Source organism: Falco cherrug, chromosome 6 (genome assembly GCF_023634085.1).
Source record: "Falco cherrug isolate bFalChe1 chromosome 6, bFalChe1.pri, whole genome shotgun sequence".
NCBI classification, from domain to species: Eukaryota; Metazoa; Chordata; class Aves; order Falconiformes; family Falconidae; genus Falco; species Falco cherrug.
Genome location: NC_073702.1, coordinates 12,775,909 through 12,801,590, shown reverse-complemented (window position 1 = coordinate 12,801,590; position 25,682 = coordinate 12,775,909). Strand labels below are relative to the sequence as shown.

Below are 25,682 nucleotides of genomic sequence, written 5' to 3'. Positions count from 1 at the left end.
TTTTTTTTTAACAGTTGAGGTTATAAACTTGACAGCAGTTTTGCAAAAAATCAATGAAAGGCCATCAGGATGTCTTAGTGAATTCCATATTCTAACTAAATATAAAATATGAAAAATTAGATTTTAAAAAGTCATAGCTTTTTGTACATAAACACATTTTTAAATCAACAATATCATATATTTGAGATTATCTACGAACTATCTTTCTACTCCCATACTGTAGAATCTTTATTGTTGACTGAAAGAAGTTAAGACACCAAAGAAGTTAAGACACCAAAAGGTACACAAAGCTCTTAACACATTTCCACTAACAGAGCTGCATTTTCAGGAAATGAAGTAATTAACTGAGGTCTATGCTTGACATCACCTTCAAATCTCATTAAAGTTTTTTTTGTTTGTTTGTTTTTGGTGATTCTTTTTTATTTGTTTGTCTGTTTTGTTTTTTGTGACTGTAATTACAACAGTGGGGATCTCTTGTACAAGTCCTACAACAAACCAGTACAGGACTCATGTTCTTTAAGTCCTGGCCTCAGGGCATACATGACTCTTTACGTCCTTGACAAACACAAAGCAAAGGACTAAGCAAAACATGGTTGAGTCCCAAAGGTTTTTCTTCTCTTTCCTTCATGCTTGTTACACCCCACCTCTCTCTTTTTCTTCTCAAGATTATTATGAAAGCTGAGAGCTCATTTCAACCATCAATCACATGCTATAGAATAAATCCATATGGTTTTATTGTATTGCTGGGCTCCCCAGCTCTCAGAAGTATATATACTCTTGTTTAAAAAAGAATAACAGTAAATCTTATACTACGTAATCAGACAGAAGTTTGGGAAAGATACTGTACAGTGATAAATAGCAACATAGGAAGTTGGGGGAAAGCATCCAGCTGAATATTTTAACCATTATTTTTTTTTTAGGTTGGATCTTAATTAACAATTTTTGTTTCTATTTCAGGGCAAAATCAAACAGTACAACTATTAACCTTAGAAATTATATCCAAATGAAGAAAAACAACCAGCACAAAGAAAGAATAGCTCCAGAGAAACTAGGTATATGACTGGCAAAAATAAACTAACACCAAGCTCAGAAAAACACAAGAAAATACTACAAGAGAGAAAATAATCCAAAATATTGTGGAGTTGATAATGAATAGAAAATTGTTTTGTGAAGATCTCATTCGATATTGCCAACATGCAAATTTCAAAGTTGTGGGGCAGTCAACTTATATGCACAGTCCAACCCATCAGTACATATAAGTGATCTCTCTCCATCTGGCACCAGCAAGGTTATACCTTGAATACTGTGTTTTCCTCCATACGAATGCTGCAGAAAATTAGAAAGAATTCAGACACCATCAGTTACCAAGTGAAGTTATCTTATGGAAAGAGCTGGTAGTCCTAAACTTGTGCAGCTCAACATGATAAACCAGTCATTTCTGGAGGGAACATCAGTATCTATAGCACTCAACACAGACTGTAATAAGAGAACCGTTAATGCCAAGTGCAACCTAAGACAAAGCAAAATGTGATTTGAATATGATGAATTACTATGTATCAAGGTGGGAACTGCTAGGCTGTGGAATATCTTTCCAACAGCCAGATCTGTAGGCTCCAAGACAGAAACCATTTGACATGCGACCTGACCACAGCCCAGAGCACTTCCTGCACAGCTGGGTGTTAGCACGACCCAGCCCCAGGTGTCACGAAGACGGAGGGGGAAATTTCAGTATGGGTGCAGCTTGGGCCAGAGACACAAAAGCCACATCCCTTTCATGACAGTGCCAGGGAATAACCTGGAATAAACTACTTTCCGCAGCTCTGTGGAAGGGTGTACCCATACCCTGTAAACAGGGCACTTGCAGTCTCATCACTGTCTAAAAGAACTTGCTCTGAAAGTTGCCCTCTGGAAAGTGTAATTAGTTCCTGTTGCTGCTTTCCCAGAAAGGATGAGAAATCAAATAGTTAGATGTCAATATGATTATTAAGTATTACTGCATTGAGCTATTTAGGTTTGATACATCATAACTTGCTAAATAGCGATGACAGTTAACACAAATTTATTTTCTATAGCCTTTTTTGGCCCTAGAGTTTTCAAAGCAAATCTTCAAGTAGATTACTTTCATAAGTCCTACCCAAAAGACTCACAATCATTTCTTTACATCTCCTTTCCTCATTGGCTTTCATTTGATGAACATTAATATAACATATGCCATGTCCTTGACTTTTGCAGTTATTTCTTACTACACTTGCAAAGAAAAGCAAAATCAAATGCCATTGTCTCTGTAGAACTGTGATCCCCAGTGTTTCTAACTGACTACAGGTATTTTGTTCCAACATCCTATGGATTATGTTTCTTCCATATCCTTGTTTCTCCTCTTTTTGATGGATAATTAACATGCTGTATTTAAAAACTTATTTTTCTGTAAGCTTCACATTGCTGTCTTCTAGTGGTTTCTCTCCTTCCCTTTTCCTTTTTGAATGTACTTCCACCTTTGGCTCATTTCCTCTCCCGCTCCAACTTCAACTTCTTACTATCTGCTTGCATTAATTCTGTTCCCATCTTTACTTGCACATTTCCAACACCTAACCTGTGTCCATTCATTTAATCCTATATCTAGCCACTCCTGACACCTCCTAAATATCCCTTATTTAAAGTCAGCGCACCTAAACCGAAATTCCTGTTGCCACCTCTGAAACTACTAATTATAGCAGTGGTCTGGAGGGTTCCCTATATCACTAATAGCGTGCTGTGTGTCAAAAAAGCAAGTTCCTTATTTTTGCATCAATGTAACAGCATGCAAACTGAACATAGCTACAGCACTGAGTTCCCCATTCTGAGCAGCCTTTAGAGAGCCTCCTGACAAGTGGAGAATGAACCTTTACATTCTGTAGCCATATTTTTATCTAATTATTTTATTCTCTATATGTGATTAGTGATTCTTCACCCCTTTTGCTTTGTAATCCCCAAATGACCAAAAAACTCCCATTATTTGTCATATGAGGAAACAGTCACAATTGTTAGAAAGTAGCTTTTTATCAATCTTCTGTGAATCCTATAAATACATATTGCATCCATTTGTTATGTAATAAAGTTTAAAAGATAATTTTAGATTGTACTGATCAAATTCTTCAAAATAAAAAATAGCATTGCAGTTGTAAAGCTTTCTGTTTTAGTAGCATACTATTTTATGATTTTGTAATTATATATTCTAATGAGAACTTTGCAATTCCTTGCAGTACACAAAAGTATCTTTTCATTCACTGTTTTCAACACACAGTTATCAAAATGTTCTCAAAATGTAATTAGTTTCTATGTTTTCTTATGATTAAAGCCAATGCAGAGGATGCTTCACACAAATCTGTTATCTGAAAATGAACATGCTTAGTGCTCTGTATCCTATATCTGGATATTCATTTGGGGCACACAGCCAAATCTGGCAGTTGTCTAGAATTTTATTTTCATTGAGCAATCAGTTGAATGTTCATTCAGCATTTTTTCATATTTTGACAGCAAAGAAGCACAATCAACAGCTGCTTCTCTGACAGGAATCGTTCCTCCGCTCATACTCAATTTTAAATCCTAGGCACCGTAACATATGAAACCATCCCCGTGGCATAATGTTGACTCAGAATCTGGCAATCTTTATCATCCTACTCTATGTCCAATTTTTTCTTCTTTGGTAATTTTTCTGAGATCCAACCTTTCTCTTTGTCCACCTATATAGATTTCTCAGAAAAACTTTTCTCTTGCTTTTTTCACTCCAGATTCTTTTTCCGTGGCCTCCTGATACGCCAACCACTTGTGCACACTGTTACCAAGCCTCCTTGCCAAAATATCCATTGTGTTGTCTCCTCCCAGGAATCAAGATTAAGCTTCACCAATTTTCCAAGGCTTATGCAGCTCCACTCTGCCTCATTGGCCCTTTACTACATTACCCTTCTCCCACAGTGTGCTTGCTATGCTACACACTAGATCAGGGTGGAGAAATTCCTAGGTTATCACTGGTCAGAGCTGCTCTGAAACTGAAGCAGTACAGTTGCTTTTGTGTGGTATCACATCTGGGTTCCCAGTCCTGCTTCTTGGTTCAGCTGTTGGTGGCTACACAGCTTTTGTTTCCTATCCCGCACGAGCTTGGTGCTAGCTGTGGATACAGACCAACATTAGTGCTGTATTGAGCCATGCAGACATACCCGTAAATCAGTGAACTATTCTTTTAACAAAATCCTGGGCTAGTCAAAATGGTCAGCACTATGAGCTCACGATTTAATATAATTTCCCATGGGAAACAGCTTTGGCAGAACTCAGTCTGCAGAAGTGGGCTTCTAGGGTCTCCTGCATCATACCTAAGCAATGAATTGCTTCTAGGCCTCGCTATGCTAGTTATTAGCGAGGTTAGTCCTTAACTTCTTGATAGGCATCTCTAATCTGTAATGCTTACCAGTGCATCCAGTCTTCAACAGGGTACTCGTTTTGTTACAGTTTGTATGTACAGCACGTAAACTTTAAAAATCTCCTGGCAATAAGGGCAGCTTTGCACAGACACTGAGTGAGCTGCTGTTTTCGAAGTTTATCTACATTCAGCAGGGCTCTCAGACCATCCTTCTTTACATGAACAATCAAGGGGGGCAACAGAAAGCCAGGCGAGGAGGTCAGTGGTCCCTATCCCATAAGCAATATTCACTGTCACAAGCAAAAGAAGGGCATGGCCATCACGTGGGCTGATTGATGATAGATCTTCTCAAGTGAATTTTGGTAAGGGAGAAAATTAGATTTCTCTAATGGGAGCTTGGCTATTTATGGGAACAAGCTGCCAGTTTTCTCCTCCTATCAGGGGAAAAGACTGTTGCCAAGAATTGCTTCCTCCATGTAATGCGAAAGAAGACTGCAAGATACGTTTTCCTAATAGCAGAACTCCAGGCAAGGTTTGGGAGAGATAAAGTAACAAAAATAATGAGCCAGAGAAGTATTTATCTGTGCAAATATATAAAACCCATCCAAACTGTCAGCCTGGCCTTTGAACTATTCAGGAACCAGAACACATTCAACAAAATCTGGCTCTTGAGAGCCACAGGCACTATCTGGTGCTGAGCACCTTTTAGTACAAAACTGCTGTATTTCTGAGACAAGTTTGACGCGTGTTGTTTAGGCCTGGTGGGTCCTTTTCTTAGCCACTGCTGACATCCTGCTCCAGTATTTTTTTGGTACGTCAGAACTGACTCTCTGGGACCACAAAGCAGTCACTCAAGCCTATCCTGAAATAACCAAGGGTAAAAAAGCAAAACAGCAGCCATGTGTTCTCAGGTTCAAGGATCAATACTGATGCTTTCAAAATTGCCTTTTTAAAAAGCCTTGAGACAACTTGCATGGTCCTGATAAATCAAATGCAAGTTTCATTTAAATCATTAATCTCTCATGAATGGAGATTGCTTCCACAAAATTTAAAAATTCCCAGATAGCCATGAGTTCAGCCTGCAGTAAGTTTCTGCTGGCAGTGATCAGTACAATCTCGATCAGGTTTTACAGAAACAGGTGCTGAGAACTCACATGGATGTCTCACAAAACCGGTCTTTGTACGCCTCGGTGATCACCTTCTCATCCTACTGTCATTTATCCTAACTCAGCATCACTTGGGCTTCCTGCTTTCACACTCTTTAATCTTCTTGTCTGCATTTTTGGGTGCTAAATCAATCGGTGACAAAATCACTGAAAGAATCCTATCCAAAAACTAACAGATCGACTTTAACATTGCTGGCCACCTGACTGGCCTGAAGGACTCCCTAAACTAAAAGCAAATGTGCTGCTTTGTAACTCCTCTTTCTGCAAAACAGCTACAGGCTTCGTTTTGGCTTTCAGATGGGAAGCCCACACTGGCAGTCTGAAAAACTGTCTTTATGCAAGTCTTCTTTAGATCCAAGATATTTTTTTTTTTTCAGATGAAGGCAAGCAGATAGAAGGGGAAGAAGAATAAGATTGTTTTTCAGACTGGCAATCATTTTGTTTTCAGCAGTTCCCTGAACTAAGTAATTTTCAAGCTGCATATTGCACTTGTTAATGAGACTGTAGTACCCAGCATCTCTCTTCCTCAAGGACTATCAGTTCTACTAGTGCCTCTTACAGCCGATTTACTTGTATTTTTCTATCACGTCTTGCTAAAACGTCTTGCTCCAGAAATGAGAATGCCCCCGCCCCCCCCCTCAAGGGGCCTAGAAGCAGCGCATTACCTGCCGTCCCGCACCCGGGCTGGTGCCCCACGGCTCGGCCCGCGTTCCTGCCAGCCCCGGGTCACCTCTCCCCTGCGGGCCGCTCCCTCCACCGCCGGCGGAGCTGCGTCCCGGCCGGGGCGGAGGGTGCCGGGGGCAGCGCTGGTTGCCACGGGGCGCGCAGGGCCGCCGGCGGGACGGAGGCCTCCTGCCCCCTCCGCTGTGCGCCATGAGGGGAGCGCCGGGGGCACGGGGCCGCAGGTGGACACCCAGGGGCAAGCCGGAACGGGTCACGTCCCTTCCGCCCGCGGCCCGGCCTGGCCGCCGCCCCCGGGGTCTCCCGGCCTTCACCCGCGGCCGCCACAGCCCGGCCCCGCAGAGCCGCGGGAGGAGCCCGAGCCGCGGCCCGGCCCGGCGCGGCAGCAGGGGGAGCACGAGCCCGCGCCGGGCGCAGCAGCGGGGCCAGCCGGTCTCCGGCTGCCAGCGGCCGCCGCGGGAGCCGCGCGGGCGACTCCTCAGAGCCAGCGGCGGCGCGGCGAGCCCGGCGCAGGAGCCGAGGATGCGGCGGCCGTGGGCTGCGCTGCCGCCGGCCTCTGCCTAGCCGCGGGCGCGGCCCCCCCGGCGGCAGCTGCGAGGCTGCGGCAGCTGCCAGGCGCCGGGGAGCAGGAAGCGGCGCTCGGCCGGCGCGGTCGGCTCCCAGCGCCCCCCTCTCTTCCCCCTCCCCGCCCAGTGCAGAGCGGGTGCCGGCGGCACGGGCCGCCGCGGGAGCAGCAGGCGCCGGCGTCGGATGCCTGCGTTACGCCATCCCGGTGCTGCCGCGGCCTGGACTCCGCGGGGAGCGCGGGCGAGGAGGCGGCGGGCGATCGGCGGGCAGCGGCGGCCGCTCCTTTGTGTCCCAGGTCGGTGCGGAGGAGCGGCGAGGGGGCGCGGGGCGGCGGGGGAAAGCGTCGGGCCGAACCCGGCCGCCCTTTCGCCGGGTGTCCCGGGCGCCTCCCGCAGGGCTGGGGCTGGGACCGGGGCCGGGGCTAGGGCCGTGGCCGCCGGGCGCTAGACGCGCCCCTCCGTGCCTGGCCTACGCCCGCCGCGGGCATGGCGGGCGGGGACTTGTTTGTGTCGGGCAGACCTCCCTCCGCGCCCCAGCAGCCCCGGCTCGAAAACTCCGGGTAGTGGCCTGGGGGGCGGCGAGGCGGGGGCCCGGGGGGTTGCGGCCGCCCGGGGGGCTCGGCCGCCTCCGCCGCGGGGCAGAGGACGCCGCCCTCCCTTGCTGCCGCTTCCCCCCGGCTGGGGGGCAGCTTGTGTGAACGCCGCGAGTGGCTTGTGGCTGGGGAAGTTTCTGCCCCGGCAGCGTTTCGCTGCCGTTGTTGATTGTTTATCGCTGTGAGGCGGCGCCGAAAATAGGTCAGAAATAATGCCCATCTCGTCCCCGGCGTGGAGTGCCCGAGTACCGGCGGCGGCGCCAGGGCAGTCAGGCGTTGCTGCCTTCCTCCTTGCCTTCCTGAGAAATACCGGATTCTCCCAGGGTCTGAAATGGTGTTTGCGGTTTTTTTTATTTGTCGGTTTAATATCGTTTGTTCATGTGGCGTGGAAAGTTGCTGGCCGAGCGTCAGGAATAGCTTCCAACTATTTCCTGGTGCGCGGAGGGCGGCCCTGGGGCTCCCCGCCTGCCCGGCGGGGCCGGCCGGCGCTGCGCTCCCCCCGCAGCAGGGCACAGCCTGCCGCCGCCACGCCGGTGTGCCCTGCGGGGGCACGGCACGGCACGGCACTGCGGCTACGCGGTGCGTGCTGTCAGCAGGTGCTCCTCACTCCGGTTACCATCCGTAAGGTATCTCTAGGGGTGAGTTAACCTTAGGACGCTAAGGGCGGCAGAATTTGCGTGGTCAGTAAGCACTCTTGTGGAAGTAATCTTTCTGTCTTGTGTTATTTTAAGAAACAAAATTTCAGCAGAACTTATTTGAAAACTTTATGTAATGATTATGTATTGCAGACATACTATTTTGAAGAGAAATTGCACGGTGTAAAGGAGTTCTTTAAAAATACAATTGTGAGGATTTACAGTCATGTTGATATTATAACTAAAGGGGTAATTCGTGCTGGAGTGTTTAACCCACTTCCCCTTTCTGGTGTGCAGTGGGTTTTTCTGATTGCAAGGTAAACAAACTTCTGTCTGGAGTCTTAGTTTTATCAAGTAAGTGGGCATAAATATCTGTTTTGTCTTACTGGGTTTTGCTTTGTTTTTTAAGCAGTTCAGTCAACTAGCTTAGTGTTGTCTTGTACGTCAGCAAAGCCTGAGCTAAAATCCGTATGCACCGCTTTTTAGTTTGCTAGACTGATAACAAGCTGGGAATGCCACTGGTTTGATCTTTATTACTGTGGAAGGGAATGTATTACATTTTCATCTATAAGACATCTCTTACTTAGCATTTTGATTGTGAAGAAAAAACTGCTTGGCCCTTGCTGAAGGATGACTGCCACAGTCCGAACCTGGTTCAGTAAAGCTGTGTTTTGCTGGAACGCTATGGGTTTTTCAGGATGAAAGAACTCTGGGTTTGTGGAGGAGCAAATTAAGTACTTTGACGCAGGTTTTATTAGTCCATTCAACAATTAATAGAACTGAAAATACGGTTTTGTAGGAAGTGAACAATAATCCAGGCTCTGGCTGTATCTTTGCATACTTTAAAAGTATTTACTTTAAATGAATGAAACACAGAATTGTCATCTTACTGTGTTTCTTCCATATGACTGTGCCAGTAGTCACAGGCTGAATACCTGTATTTGGTATGTCAGAGCACAGCTATAAATCTTAGTCTACGTTTTCCTTGGACCAACTTGTTTTCTTTTTCCTGCCTCTCATTTTTTCCCTCTGTAAGTAGCATAAGTCAATTCTTCGGCTTTCCTTCAGTAATCAATAAAAATCACAGGATAGGACTTTGAGCTCATTCTTTGGAATGGTTTAAATCCTTATGTGAAATACAATCCTGCAAAACTGCTGAGAGTTGGCTGCTATGTGAAAATACTCATTTTGTTCAAAAGTTAGCACTTCGTTAACAAAATTGACCCTCACTTTTAATTACAGTTGGTACAACTGGCCTGAGTGAGGTTTGGCATAGATAGTAATCAGTAACAGTAAAGCACACACAGCAACCGAAATCTGTCTTCAAAACTGTGATTTTCAAAATGTGCCAGACAACCTAACACATTTGTTGATTCAATTTAATTCCATTGCTATAGAATTTAGTTCTGTTTTGAGTTCAGCAAAACCTCAAAAATAGTACCTTGGGTTCTCTTCAGGTTTCAGAACAACTATGCCCTGGTGTCTCTTCTGAAGCTCCAATGATGGATGTGAGACTGTTACCTGGCACTCTAGTTTTCTGGTTTTAATACTTCCCTTGGAAGTACCTGGGTTCCAAAGTTCAGCTGTAGGATTGTCTCTTACATTTTTATCTCACATGGAAGAATTAGTGAATACAGTTCGCAAGCAGGGAGAGACATGAAAGTTGAGATCCATTGCTCTTTGGCATTCCTTGTTGACTTTGCTAGTCAGTCCTCCACTGAGGAAGACTGAGAAGTTCTGGTGCACTTTGTTGTAGTCTTAAGATGTTGTGAACACCCTGTGGCAGGATGTTTCTGCCAGTATCTCACTCTCACCAGGTTACAGTCGGGTGTTTTGGTGCAAGGTTCTCTTTGAGGCTGCTGAAAGTAATTAGAATGGAGTACGTATGCCACAGCCATATGGCTGGCTGTGGAGGTGGATAGGAAGGAAAATTCTGGCAGAGGGCTGAGGCAGATTACTGTGAGTGGCAAGGTTTTGAATTATTGGAGGTAGAGATACAGGAGTCCTGTCTGAGCTCTGACTCTTGTACTGTTATTTCTTTGAAGAGAACCTAGCGGTCTGCACAAACCTAGGAGGCAGGTACCAAAATGTTTATTAATTAAACACTGGGAGTACTGGTGCCTGTTGTCTCTCTCTTGGCCTGGGTGCTGTCCTGAACAAATGTGAAAGTTAAACTGGCACCAAAGATGGACCTCAGTGTGAGAATTACAATAGTTATGAATTCCTGTTAGGTTTGACCTTGGTTTAGTGTTTGAAGTTGTTATTGATACAGACCGGTGCGTCTCATCCTTGCTTGGTAAGTGACGCATCTTAATGCTTTGCATCTTGTGTCCTGAAATCTTTGTTCTTTTTCATCTCCCAGTTCCTACAGACTACAGGGTAGGCTTGGCAGAATATACCTCTCATTGACCAAGGAGGAAGAGTTGCATTTTTGTTGTGTGGGGTTTCCTCCTTCCCCTTTTCCTCTGTATGGAAAAATACAGTCTTACTAGTCCTCTAATTGTTTTCATGACAGGATAGACAAGTAGCATCTGCGGGTTGACCAGCAATTGTTTGTGATGGATATTTGTTTTGCCAGCCTACTGTTTTATGTCTGGTACCTCTGTCAGGCCATTGGGTCAGAGAGCTTGTAAACAAGTATTCCTGTGAAGTGCCAGCACAGTCGATTTCTCTTTTGGTAAAACTATAAGCATAACTTAGAATTTCCTGAATTATGAATTATTTAATCTTCCATTCATTTTCCCTTATAGTAAAAAAGCATAGAAAATGTGATTAATTTTGTTAGAAGTAAGTTTGTTCATATAGCAACCTTCAAATGCTTTATATGTGGGAGCCTTCAAGACGCAATCTTGCTGTTTTAAATCAGCAGTGAGAGTGGCATTGGCTGGTTAAATCTGCTCAAAAGCCACTTTTTCCTGTTCCCTTGTAAACTTGCTACAGTCAGACTATAGAATGTTTCCGAATAAATGCTGCTGCTATGTTTTTCTGCCACAGCTAGGCCATCCTTATATACTGTCGACATTCATGCACCGTGTGTTTTCTGTGTGTGGCAAGACACATGCTTTTCTGTTTGTTAAGCATCTGCTGATTTTGGCCTGCTCTAGCATTTTACTAAGCACCTTTTGATTGTGTTCATTCATGGGATACATCTTATGAAGTACTGTGTACAGAAAAGTACATCATTGTAGATCTATGAACATAGCGGTTAAATATTTATGCATTCATTTGTAGCAAAAGCAGTTGGTATGTCGGTAATGTGGTGTTGCTGATATTTGTAGAAGTCTGTCATACAAATTGTCTTCCTCAAAGAACAATACATAGAACACTTGCGGTAACAAGAGTATACAACAAAGAGCATACAAGAAAAAAAATCTGAAAGGGAGGAAATAAGTTTGCTATCATTTGGGGTCAGAGAGAAGTCAGGTGAGCAAATTGCATTTACTTCAAGCAGGAAATCGGTGACAGCACTATTCTTGGAAAGAACAGGCAGAGAAATAAGGAACAGAATGAAGCCTTGCAAAGTTCAGTTTACAAGCAGAATAAAAATTGGAAACGCTAAAGCAGATTGAAATGACATCAGTTCTATTTTTCATTAGAAGTTTTCAGTGTTATCTTTTTTAATGGATTTTCTTTGGAGATTTTGGAATGGGGAACGTTTTCAGTTCTAAGAATCTTGAACTTTATATTTTGGAAGCAATTTTGTTGGAAACAAGATATAAAGTCTCCCTTACCAAAATTCTTCCTAAAAATAAACTAAAAATTTCCTTATTTCTGAACTGTGGCTTGTACCAGAAAGACTGAAAACTTACGCTTTTTTTTTTTTTTTAATTTTCAAGTGAAAAGTTATAAATTCGTTACCTCTAGTACTATGTAATTATACCTATATACACATATATATGTACATATATATGTATGCATATAGTTTGCTGAATCTCATTTATAAAATAAATCAGAAACCTGTATACACCACACCCCCAAATTCTTAGAATTAAGAAGATATCTACATCATTCATCAGTTGTGCAGGAAGCCTTATGGTTGATTTCTGACATTTTAAAATAATGAACTGGCTTGTTTTTCAGATCTAGCTCTGCATACTATAATCACACTGTATTCACATGTTGTAACCTCGTGAATCTATCCCTCTTACTGATCATGACAGATCATTAATTACCTGTTGTGTACAGCATGTCAAGCTAGATAAGCTTATCACACTTTCTAGCTATAAAATATTGAATTCTCTTTATGCTTTAGATGATTTTCTGAAGTTAATAAGAAAGGGTTCCCTTTAAATTTTTGTATCAGAATGGCTTGCAATATATCTTTTATCTTCTTTCTATTTAAAATTATAAGAGAAGTGTAATAGTGTTTGGTCTTCTGCAGGTTTAAGAAGTTTCTTTGAATGAAACTACATTCTTCCCAGGCTGTCATTTCAGTTGTCGATTGATGATTTTTTTGCATAATGATTGTATATTTCTGTATTAAAAAAAATCCATCTAAATAGTGTAATTATACTGCTGTCTTTTAGTAGTAGAAGTAGTTGCAGAGCTAATACTTTTAAACTATAGTATATATTGCTTGCCTGCCTATTTATATATGGCCCATCTAGCTCACTATAAATGCATATATATATATATATTGTTTAAAGATTTTTATGAATTTTCTAGGGAAACTCTGAGATTATATGAGCTATCAGACAGTTCTAGGTCCTATCTTTTCATGCACCTCTGACCTTAAAACCCTTACCTCAGTGAAATAATTCAGATCAAAATGTGCCAAGATGTTGAGGGTATTTGAAGTGCCAAAACAATGAGGCATAGATAGTAGAAAGCGTACATCTTACTGCTTTTACGTGTAAAATGACATAGAGAAAACAGCTGTGGTCAATACTAGACCTAAAGGTGGAAGTCAAGGCTTAAGATCTCCAAGTTTGCAGCCATTGTGTCAGGCTGGACTTCTTTTTCTAATGAAAGCCCTTGCTGCTGGGGCAGAAGCTTGGAACTGTTGGGTTCTACCTGCTGTTAATTTTGCTTTGCATATTCTTAAGACATGACCTCTTCTGTGGAAAGTACATTGCATGGCTCTGAAATTAATTGGAGTGCTAGCTAATGGTACAAACATTTGGTCTAATTTGGGTTGGTGACTAGAAGCTCTAACAGATGTGTACTTGCCTTTTGACTTATGAAAGGTGCCAAAGCTGACAGAGTTTAGATGGAAAGATGAATTTTCATGGCTGGTCAGTACGGTCAGGTGTTGGTTTGTCCTTCTTGAGCAGGACAGGAGTGAACAAGGACCTGTTTGAAAACAAACCAGCTATGCTATCGGCAGGGTAGGGAAAGCTTCTGATGACCTTGGTTTCTGGTTGTTGGGCCTTTCTCCCCTGGATGTGTTATGTGTATTGGTTCTTCTGATTGTAGCAAATTTGAAAGCAGCATGTAAGGAATTTAATTATTATAAAATGTTAGTGCAAGAATTTCTGACTAAATGTGACAAGTAAATGGTAGGAGAAAATCGGTTTACTGCTTTGTTTTGATATTTTGACTTCAAGTCTCCTTGTTGAAGCTACAAAGGTGTTCATTAGACTTGTTTTATTTTGGATGCGTTATTTAGGAAACAGCTATGCCATTTTAGGTTTGTGTCGGGTTTTTTTGTGGCTTGTCATGCATCAACATTATTCTGTCAGTTAAATGCCACACGAGGAGGGGAAGGTAAGAGGGGCGTAAAGCCTTCAAGCTGCAAAACAAAAACAAAACTTTGAATTTGTGAATTTGATAAGGCTGCTCTATTTGTCTGTTACATACAGACTGTTTAAGTAACTTTTGTTTTGGTGCTGTAGTCAGGGAGTAAGCAAGGCCAGTGCTGGGAGGGTTGCAGGCTGTGGAGCTCAGGTGGGCATGGGGGTAGAGCAGGCTGTGGTGACCAGGGTGGCCCTGTCTTCCTCCATGACAGGGGTTGGCAAAGCCCTTCTTCAGGAAAATTTGTTCCTGTCTCTGACGCCAGATCTGTCTGTTGGTAACTCTGCCAGCAGAGTGTGTTTCTGGGCCAGTTGGGACAAAGAGCTGCTCGAACTGCTTGGCTTTCCAGCCTGCCATGCTTCGTCCTTCAGGAAAGAAGTATCCTGGGTCTGGGTTGCCAGGTGAGAGGTTGCCTCCCCGGGGAACTAGCCCTGTGAGGAGGGAGCGGGAAGTAGGACGTGCCCTGCCCAGCAGAGAGGTTAGCCTGGGCTGGCAGTTGGGCTCTGGGGCTGTGCCCTTCCCTGGGCAGGGAAGAGTACTGTTTCCCTCCTCTTTCAGCTTTTGAACTGAATATAAGGAAGGAATGGAGGGTAAGTTACTTCAGGAATGGCCGTGAGAAGGGGCACTTTCTCTCACCCAGCCACTTAAACCTCCTGGCTTTGCTGAGCCGAGGCTGTGGCTTAATGAGATGGTGCGCTGAGGGGAAGCTGGCCGGTGGAACCCAGCGCTGTGCCATGCTGCCGCGCACCTTCCCTTCCCCGCCACTGCAGAGGCACTGCTATTTGTGGAGCTGGGCTGTGAAACAGGATAAGGAAGTGATCTGATCAAGCCCCGCAAAAAATAGATGATTCTAAAATGGTAACTAATTAATTTTAAAATGCTGTCCCATCAGTACTGCGTTGGCAGCGTTGCAGGGGCGATGTCCTGAGGCTGTGAAGATGGGAATGAGCACCTGGGGCAGAAACTTCTGAAGCTGTTGCTGATGTGGAAGACTTTGTGTAGTTTCATGGGCAAAGTTGGCTTAAATTCTTGCCATGACCTTGCTCGCTTCTTCAGGGTTAGATGTTAATGTTGGTGTACTCTTTCAGATGTATCAGTGCAGCTGTTTGTGGAGCCATGCTGTATCTGAAGAAGTGAAATGTTGTGGTTTAAATAAAAAAAAAAAAAAAAAAAAAAAAAGCAAACCACCCCACATAATTACAAAGTAACCTCCAAAGTAGCTGTAAATGTTTGTTTTGGTGGTCGTGGGTTTTTTGGGCCCCACAAATGCCAGCACAATTGGAGAGAGGGCTGTTTGTGGGGTGGGTGGCAGCAAGGCTGCAAGGGTAGCAGAGGGAAGAAATCCTTTAAAGACTTTGCTGCTGATAATATATAATGGTGCTATTTTCTCGTGGTGCTTACTGACATCCGTTCTTCCTATAGCATACATATATTATGAACTGTGCTCACTTTGTTCAGGCTGTGATCACAGTTGTCCGCCACTGCTCATCAGTGTCTTTACTTGACACTTGTTTCTTTGGAAACTTCTCTTGCTGAACATTTGTTGATCAAAAAGCATACACAGTACTCTATGTAGTGTGTTTAGTACCTTCTTTTCTAAAGCAGATAAAGGAAAGCAGGGAGTGACTTAATTTATCTTGGTTTTGTGTGTGCATGTGTGGAGTTGTTTGCCTTTTTTGGGTTTTTTTGCTAGTAGCTGTTGGGGCTGATCTCGTTTGCTCTAGACTTCAATGGTAGAAAAGAGAGAGGGACATCAAGGTTAGAGCATTAAAATCTGGTGCTTAACTGGTTTTGTTAATAGCTAAGTAAACTTACAAGGTTAGATATGTTTCAACTTAGTGCTCTTAGATTTAGAGGCAAGCAGGAAATAAGTTACTGGAGGTGCTGCCTGAGGTTGCAAAGAAAAGTATGGCTCTTCCTCACCTCTTTAGTATGAAGGTAAGCAAGCAGCGAGAGCTTAAAGTCTTACACCAAACTGACATATAGATATTTGTTTGCTACCTTATGTTTTTGAAAAGCTTTAATGTACATTCTGACATACTTTTCCTGTGACCCTATTAGGTTGTTGATTGTAATGTCTGCTTAATTGTCCTTCAACTTCAGGCCTGTATTGTACATCCATAACTAAATTGCACTTTGTACTATAATAATATGGTTTTGACTGTTAAATTAATGCTTTTTTGTGTAACAGAAGAGTTGCAGGGAGGGTCTCAGAAGACCTATGGTCAGAAAAATCATTAAAAGGAAGAACAAAATAAGAATCTATAGCATTTCTTTGGTGGGTATTGAATTAAAGGCAGTGGACAGCAATTATGAGAAGATGAAAATAATTTAAGAACTCTGGAAATATAACCTGAATTTATGTGCTATAATGATTGCCTTGATTTCTTTTGTTAAAATGGTAGGAAACTGGAAGCGAAATCATGAGAAAAAAAGTGAAATTGTTAATTAAGCTTTTAAAGATGTAGTACTGTAAAGCCATCCCCAAATCAACTGACTTTATATTAGGTTATTAACATTAGGTGTTCATACAGTACTCCTGTGTGTTTTTAGAGTAACTTTATATATGTATAAAACTCATAGTGTAGTCACTGTTTTTCCATGTTGGCCCACCCAGCCAATCGCCACAGATGATACTAGTGTAGGAACTACCAAGGAAGTGGCTTTGTGACCACTGATGATGGATCAGATTTACTGTCAGACTATCTCCTAATGTAACTTTGATCAGGCAGGCAAACTATCACCTTTCCTAAGTTAATAAGAGTACACGGTGTATCATCTGCACTGACTTAATGTCTGCTGTGGGAGGAAGGACAGTAACTATTTGGCATAAAGCCTTCCAATATAAAACCAACCTGTCAAACTGTATTTAGTGTTTTGTCAAACCATGACCTCAGAGCAGATATTGGGACAATGAGTCAACTCTGTAAATTGTGCTCTGTTTTATTTACAGAAGACAATAATATGGAATTATTATAAATTAAAAATAATTTACTGAGCATGTACGGTTAGATTTATTTTTATTTCTTCTGAAATCAAAGCTTTATTTTTTTGATACTAAGTTTGCTTGGGGTGGGAGAGAAGTTGCACCAGCTTCCTTTTGGACACTCTTCTGATTCATAAAATATGACAGAGTAGTGATGTTAACAGTCACTGCAGACATTTTAATGCCAAATTCATCCATCCATGTGAGAGTTATTTTTCATTTAATGGCATTGCTTGGGACATGGAGTTCAAAGAGACACACTTTCTTCCTTTGCATAAGTAGGAAAATGAAGTATGTTCTTATGCCAAAACAGACCCTTAATATTTTATGAAGTACCATTCAGTTGGGCAGAATCAAATTATTTTACTAAGCTTCGCTCTCTTACTTTATTAATTCTAACCTAGTGCATCCTTTGTAAGTTCTTGAGATTGAGATGACTGTATTAAGCTATGCAGTTTGTTCTTTAAGCCAAAATACTATAGCTAGCAATTATTTTTTTTTTCTTTACTCTAAGATCATTATATGCTTTTTATGTAAAGTTCCTGAATCACGGAATGGTCAGGGTTGGAAGGGACCTCTGGACATCCAGCTAGGCCAACCCCATGCTAAAGCAGCTTCACCCAGATCAGGTTGCACAGAGATGCATTCAGGCAGGTTTTGAATGTCTCCAGAGAAGGAGACTCCACAGCCTCGCTGGGCAGCCTGTTCCAGTGCTCTGCCAGCCTCAAAGAACTTTTTCCTCATATTCAGCTGGAACTTCCTCCATTGCAGTTTGTGCCCGTTGCCCCTTGTCCTGTCACTGGGCACCACTGAAAGGAGCCTGACTCCATCCTCTTGACACTCACCCTTAAGGTATTTGTAGACATTGATCAGATCCCCTCTCAGTCCTCTCTTCTGCAGGCTAAACTGGCCCAGCTCTCTCAGCCTTTCCTCACAAGGGAGATGCCCCAGTCCCCTAATTATCTTCACAGCCCTCTGCTGGGCCCTCTCCAGCAGTTCCTTGTCTCTCTTGAACTGCAAGCCCAGAGCTGGACACAGCACTCCAGATGTGTCCTCATGAAGGCAGAGCAGAGGGAAACAATAACCTCCCTCCACCTGCTGGCCACACTTCTCCTAATGCACCCCAGGATACCATTGGCCTTCTTGGCCACCAGGGCACACTGCTGGCTCATGGTCACCTTGCTGTCCACCAGGACTCCCAGGTCCCCCTCCTCAGAGCTGCTTTCCAGCAGGTCAGCCCCTAACCTGTACTGGTGTGTGGGGTTATTCCTCCCCAGGCGCAGAACCTTACTGTTGCCTTTGTTGAACTTCACTAGGTTCCTGTCTGCCCAGTCTTCTAGCCTGTCCAGGTCTTGCTGAATGGCAGCGCAGCCTTCTGGTGTATCAGCCACCCCTCCCGGTTCTGTATCACCAGCAAACGTGCTGAGGGCACACTCTGTCCCTTCATCCAGGTCACTGATGAGTAAGTTGAACAGGACTGGACCCAGTACTGACCCCTGGGGAGCACCGCTGGCTACAGGCCTCCAGCTGGACTCTGTGCTGCTGGTCACAACCCTCTGAGCTCTGCCATTCAGCCAGTTCTCAATCCACCTCACTGCCCACTCATCTAGTCCACACTTTCTGAGTTTACCTATGAGGGTGTTTTGGGAGACAGTGTCAGAAGCCTTGATGAGGTCAAGGTAGAAAACATCCACTGCTCTCCACTCATCTACTCAGCCAGTCATTCTATCATGGAAGGCTATTCCGTTAGTGAGGAATGATTTCCCCTTGGTGAATCCATGTTGACTAGTCCTGATGACCTTCTTTTCTTCCACATGCTTAGATACGACCTCCAGGATGATCCGTTTCATCACTTTTCCTGGGGTGGAGGTGAGGCTGACTAGGCTGTAGTTTCCTGTGTCCTCCTTCTTGCCCTTTTTGAAGACTGGAATGACATTGGCTTTCCTCTGGTCCTCAGGCACCTCTCCTGTCCTCTGTGACCTTTCAAAGATGATGGACAGTAGCTTAGCAATAATACCTGCCAGCTGCCTCAGCACTCGGGGGTGCATCCTGTTGGGGTCCTTGGATTTGTGGGTGTTAGGTTTGCTTAAGTGATCTCTAACGGGATCTTCCTTGATCAAGAGAAAGTCTTCCTTTCTCCAGACTTTCTCTTTTGGCTCCAGAGTCTGGGGAACATGAGGGTTGGTATTGGCAGTAAAGACTGAAGCAAAGAAGGCAGTCAGTAACTCTGCCTTCATCACCAGGGTACTCACCTCATTCAGCAGCAGGCCCACATTTTCCCTAGTCATCCTTTTCCTGCTGATGTACTTGGAGAAGCCCTTCTTGTTGTCCTTGACCTTCCTCGCCAGATTAAATGCCAGATGGGCTTTAGCCTTCTTCATCACCTCCCTGCATGTTCTGACAACATCTCTGTATTTCTCACAAGTGCCCTATCCCTTTTTTCATATCCCATAATCTTCCTTCTTCTGTTTGAGTTTTGCCAGAAGCTCCCTTGCTCATCCATGCAGGCCTCCTGACCTCTTTGCTTGATTTCTTACTCAGGGGGATGCACCTATCTTGATCTTGGAGGAAGTGATGCTTGAATATAAGCCAGCTCTCTTGGACCCTCCTACCTTCCTTCTAGAGCCCTAACCCATGGGATTCCTCCAAGTAGGTCCTTGAAGAGGCCAAAGTTAGCTCTCCTGAAGTCCAGGGCTGCAGTCCTACTTGTTGCCTTGCTTCTTCCATGCAGGATCCTGAACTCCACCATCTCATGGTCACTTCAGCCAAGGCTGCCCTCAACCTTCACATTCCCATCCAGCCCTTCTTTGTTTGTGAAGACAAAGCCTGAGAGCCCATCTCACCTCATTGGTTCCTCCACCACCTGTGTCAAAAAGTTATCGTCAGTGCTCTCTGCAGGAGCCTCCTGGACTGTGTGTGCCAAGCTGTGTTGTCTTTCCAGCAGATATCAGGGTGGCTGAAGTCCCCCATGAGAACCAGGGGCTGTGATCGTGAGGCTACTTCCAAGGCCTCATTGACTTCCTCTTCCTGATCAGGTGGCCTGTAGCAAACACGCACGATGGTGTCCCCCATGTTGGCCTGGCCCTTAATCTTTACCCATAAGCTCTTGACTCGTTCTGCATCCACCCCTAGGGAGAGCTCGATACATTCTAGTTGCTCCCTCACATAAAGAGCAACTCCACCATCTCTTCTTGCTGGCCCATCTTTCCTTAAACGTATGTAGCCATCCACAACAGCATTCCGGTCAGGCGAGCTATCCCACCAGGTCTCTGTAACTGCAATGAGATCCTGGCCCTCCGGCCGCACACAGATCTCTAATTCTTCCTGTTTATTCCCCGTGCCGTGTGTGTTGGTGTACAGGCAATTCAGAGAGGTAATCGAATGTGCAGGTTTCCCAGGAGGGGTACGAGAGGACCCACCATAGCCACGTGCACCCTTGAGGTGGCTGGCCTTTAGGTTCTCATCTTGGGAGGCAGCTAAGGAACATATGGCGCTGCTCTGGTTGGGCTGACTTACTCCCCACTTGGATGTGACGGTGTGAGCATTGCCACTTTGGACCCCTCCCCTGAGTCCTTCAGTTTAAAGCCCGCCTCACCAAGCTGGCCAGCCTGCTGCCGAAAATTCCCTTGACTCTTCTAGACAGGTGGATCCCATCCCTCTGTAACAGGCTATAGTCAAAGAATGTCCCGTTGTCGTAGAAGCCAAAACCCTCACAACAGCATGAGCCACAAAGCCGGAAGTTGATGTGCATTATATGTCTGTTTCAGCCTGCACCCTTGCTGGTAAAATAGAAGAAAAAATCACTTGGCCACCAAAGTTTTTCACTTGCACCCCGAGGGCTTTATATTCATCCTTGGTGTCTGCCCAAGTGTCATTCGTATCCATGTGAAAGAGCAACAGTGGATAGCAGTCCGTGCTCTTGACAAACTGTGGCACCCTCTTGGCAACATCTTGGATCTTGGCTCCCAGAAGGCGGCATACCTCATGTGACTCCCTTTTAATTAAGACTTTTATTAAGTATTTAGAGCAAGGGTCCTCAAACTTTTTAAACAGGGGGTCAGGCACACGGATGAAGTGGCAGCAGGCCATCTGCGGCTGCTTGGTTTCCCCCCCAACCCCCGGCAGGGGGGGGTCTGTAAATACCGGGGGCCAGATTGAGGACCCTGGAGGGACGTATCCGGCCCGCAGGGCCGTACTTTGAGGACCCCTGATTTAGAGTAAGCACTTCATTTTTCTTTTTCTCCTGCACTGCTCTTCTGTTAGGATTTTTAGGAAAAGATAGATAGATTGTATTAATTGAAGTTTGTAAGCAAAATAAGTAATTAATTGATTTACAGATGTATTTCTAGATACATTACTTCTGCTTTAGTTGGAGGCATTTCTCTTTATTTTCATCCCTGTTGTTAAGGTAGCTGGATGGTGAATGGACAGCCTAACTGCTGATTTACCCTGTCCGCTCTCCTTGGTTCTTAGCGTGAGAGTGTAGCAGTATTTGGTTCATTTTTCTTGCTCAGCCAGCATGCAGGATCAAAGTGGGACAAAGGCTGGCTAAATGTGGTAGCACATATCCTGAACTGACACTGCTTTTCATCAAAATGCTGCGTTTTGCTGGTTCTGACTGAAAGGCAGTCATGTTGGTGCCAGTTATTTCATACCCTTTTAGACATGACTTTTAAAACGTGGGGTTTTTTTCTTAGGGAAAGTCTTCGCAGAAGGCAAATAAAACATTCATTGGTTTGCTCATGTTCTGTTTCCTCTTTCTTCACAAATTACTGTTGGAACCATTGTTCAGTTCAGCCTAATGTGGAAGAGGAGATCTCAAAGATGAAGTTTTTGTTCTGTGTAAATTGGTGGCTGAAGAGAGAGGACACTGAAGTCACCATACTGGGAGGAAAAATACAGAAGTCTGCTAGCATGGGGTCTGTTTTGCAGCAGCTGGCCAGTTGCTGTGGATATGGCTTTGTTGTATTTGCAGGGTGTGCAATCTTCTGCCTAGTTAAGGAGCCATAAAAAGTAGGGGCTGTCATGGTGGAGGGAGAAGGACACATTGGTAGGAAAGCAAGCTTTTAACAGTGCTGCTCACAGAACTTTTCATGTTAAACTTTTTAATGAGGAAGCTTAGAAATAACATGTCATTTGTCAGACAGACAGAAGGGAATAAGCCTAATAAATGTTCAAGATGAATTACTGTATCAAATACATGATCTATTAATAGGGGAGAAGAAAAGAAATAAATGCAACATATTAATGACTTCCACGCTCAGTGGGAATAATCAAGTTGTCAGCTAAGAGTAGCGAGTGTGTTGTTTTTATCAGTGTGCTGCATAAAGGACCAGATATTGGTGCTAAATTTAAAGTAAAAAGTAGGAAAATTTGAATTTTAATGCTTGATTAAGCTGGTTGTTTATCTAGCCCATTAAAATGTCATAGATACCGTGCATTAGTTTTGTTAGAATTGGTGAATCAAACCTTGTAATGGCAGGCTGGGAAGTAATCTAGGCTTGGAGAACCAGGCGAGAAGAAAATAGTAATAGTTGAGTTTTGCCCTAAGCCCATGAAATTAGGCCATTGTTTAACTGTATTTAAGTACCTGTGGCTATTTACATTCATATAATTATTTAGAACTGTGAAACTGTAAAAATAATTTAATTAATAAATCCTGATATAAAGCAGTTTGTTCTTTTGTCTTTTTGACTGGCAATGATGTTATCTTTATAAAATTGAGATGATTAATTGAATAAGGTTATACTAGATATCTCCACTTAAGGGATTTTATTGTTTGTTTCCTTGTTTTACAACATGATGATTATGCAATCTAAAATTCAATTAGCATATCTTTTCTACCCCCTCACCTTTTCAATTACAGAGGACCAGAGTTTATTTGTAGTGCTGGAAAGCTCTGGTCTTCAACCAGGACAGTGTGATACCGGGTGCTGCACAGCTGCGAAAGGATTTCAAAGGACAAGAGGGTTATACTTGATGCAGTAGTCCAGGGTCTCTCTGCAGGGGATGCAGAGAGAGAGGTGAAATGATCAAAATAACAGGCTGGTTCTTTGCAGCACCATGCTGAACTAATCATGCAGTGAATTATGCTTTTTCAGCCTCGCAGTAATTAAAACAAAAGAGGATATTAGCTTGGATGAGTTTTGGCTTACAGATAGATGGGACATATTTCTAATCACATGTGGAAAAACTTGGCAGGTTTTGTGCAGTGTCTTGCCAAAGTCTGTGAGAACCCAGAGAAAACGAAATGGAAACTACTGTCTAGGTTTACAGTCAGATTTTTGCTATTGTGCATACTCAGAAAGTAGGTGTTAGGAATAGCCTTGCAGGTCAGGTCAAGAACTCTGTTTTTGCTACATTGAGTTTCAGCTGAAGGCTGTGTCCAAGAAGCAGCTAAAATTGGAATTGAAGACAGTTCTCAGGTGGGGGGACAAACCTGTGAGTCATCAGCACAGAGATAGATGGTAGTTGAATTTGTCTTGGCAGGTGCGGGATCTCTGAGGAGAAGAGGACAGGGAAAAAAAAGGTCAGGGATGGAGGTTATCAAAGCTCCTACAGCAACTCAGAAGAAATAAATTAACTGAAGACTGTATTGAATGAGCAGCTAGAAGAAAACTGGAAGAAAATAAACATTTTGTTGATTTTCAGTTGTAGGATTCTGTATTTTTGCTTTTGTCTTCCACTGAATATAAAATACTAAATCGAGGTTAGAACAAGTTCAGCTACTCAGAATTTTGCGTGTTTTCTCTCTCTGTCTTTTAAAAAAGATTTTAATCCTTTTAAAAGAGAACTGGTATGAACACAGGCTGTATTGCATTGTTAAATAAATGGAATAGATGTCAGTGGCATTTCAATGCAGTGTTATGTTACCAGGATTTTACCAGGGCATTATTGATAATTTGTAGTATCAAAGATGTAGAGTCACACATGACATAAACAAGTGATTTGTGCTTTAAAATATTAGGGATAATGTACTTTTATTATGCTGCGCTTTCTCTGTTTTCTTCTCTCTGAAGCTAAGGCAAACCCAGTTTATTTTCATGGCTTGCCTGTGCAATCTGTGATAGATTTTGTGTTTGTATTTCTCTGAAACATAGGTACAGAAAGAATGCAGAGTTCCTCTAAGAAGGGATAACTAAGCATTCTCTTTTCTTGGTGTCCAAAATCTAAAGGTCATCGAATAAAAGGGAGACTTTTCTTATTTTTTAGGGTATTTTTAAAATAACTCTAATGGTTTAAGAATACAGGAGAGGTGGACTAATTCTTAACAAACGGTTTTAAGGTAGTGGTTTACCAGGAGCTTCGAGGAGAATTTCAGAGTATTAGGTAGCATTGACCTACTGGTAACATTTGCTCTAGGGAAGTGGGTTTCTGGTCTTAGGGCTCTCCCCCTTGTCCCCTAAATTTTGTCTGCTGAGGGGAAGGGACACAAGATTTTCCGGGAAAATTTAATCTAGCCTATTTTTGTAAATCGTCTCCTCCCTGGTAGCTGTGTAGGACTGTGTGGAGGCATGAGCTGTATTTGATGACTCAGGCCGAATGTCCTCCTACCTGCTCATCACTACATTGCTGCTGGTGAGCTGGGAGTCTCTCTGGAGATTTGGGATGCTGGGCGGTGGCTGGGGGCGTACTGGAGTCCTCTGGGAGCTGGATTTTAGAATTCCTTGGTGAAGACAGGGTTAATTTGCCTGAACATGGCAATGCCAGCTTTGCCAGAGCTTGGGCTTCACGAAAGTGGTGGGTTTTTTTCTTTATTTTGGAAACATAGGTATAAGACTGCTACACTTAGAGAAAGCCAAAAACTGCAGTGCAGGAACCACAGGGAGATTGGAGAATGCTGGTATATGGTACATGTATGATTGTTGGAGAGGACATGATAAGAGGCTTTTATTAGGACTCAGGAAAAGAGAATGAAGAACATGAATACTGAAAAGATCTAGAGATACTGCTCTTAGTAAAACATTGTTTGTTTGTTTGTTTTTTAGTTCAAGCAGTATGTTTTTAACAACAGTAGAGAAGAACTGGAAGACTGGTTAATTAACATACTAAAATGGAGTATTTATCAGAGGAGGTAAGACTTTCTTCCAACGTACTGTTGTTTTGTTTCTAGCATTATCTTGCAGTTCCCAGTGCAAGTAGCTACACAAGCATTTCTCTGAGGACAAAGCTGGTTTAGGAGGTTTCACCTAAGGTACACCTCCATCTGTCTTTTCGTTACACTCTGAGATGCTCTGATGCAGCTGCTGTAAAGTATCACTAAAATGATCCAATATAGAAGAAAGCAGAATCAAGTAACATTCATTCTGATGGTCTTTTAAAATCTGATATCTTGTGTGTATTGTAACCTCAGAAAAGATTAGTTTGGGTGATTAAAGAAGTGGTGAGCTAGTATGTGGGGACAGCATGGGCTGGCCAGGATATGTAGAGATTTTCCAACTGAAGAAAATAAACTCCCAGAAGTATGAATGTATGTTCAGTTTTGTCCCTCAGTATAAGATCAAGTGGCTTGTATGTTAAGTTTTGTCCCTCAGTATCAGGTCAAGTGGCTTTAAATGACATTTTAACTATTGGGGATGTTCAGTCTCAGTGCTTAAATATTTTTGAATATTGAAATGCTGTTTTGATTGTAAGTGTTAAGTAGCTACTAAAAGTTATGAAACCCTGCGTTTGTTCTAACCTGTGTATTAGGTTATTCTTCTCATTTGTTACTGGTTCTTCTGACATGTTTAAATGCTGCATTAACTTCTGTTGCTCAGATGCAAAGAGCTCCTACTGAAGGATTCTTCTTACAGGCAGACAGAACAAACATGCAGTTCAATAGTTTGGTTTCTGAATGCTAATTATATCTTCAAAATACAACCATAAACTCATGAGTTGTAGACATTAAATGTCATTGAACTTAGTGAGGTTTAGCTGTAAATTTGAG

General features: G+C 43.2%; 1 protein-coding gene across 7 annotated transcripts in view; it reads left to right on the top strand.

Moving 5' to 3' along the window:
- Positions 1-1,323: 1,323 nt before the first annotated feature.
- The window catches only part of FAM135A (family with sequence similarity 135 member A), a 99,972-nt gene continuing 75,613 nt past the window's right edge, over positions 1,324-25,682 (top strand). For 3 of the 7 annotated variants that reach the window (XM_055713417.1, XM_055713416.1, XM_055713418.1), the window contains exon 1: positions 1,324-7,102. In XM_055713417.1, the coding sequence (XP_055569392.1) occupies positions 6,174-7,102 (929 nt within the window). In that variant the 5' untranslated portion in view covers positions 1,324-6,173. Of the gene's footprint in view, positions 7,103-8,006; positions 8,026-24,741; positions 24,828-25,682 lie in introns of those variants that run through there. The other 4 variants (XM_055713420.1, XM_055713419.1, XM_055713421.1 and 1 more) reach the window with 3 other exon arrangements.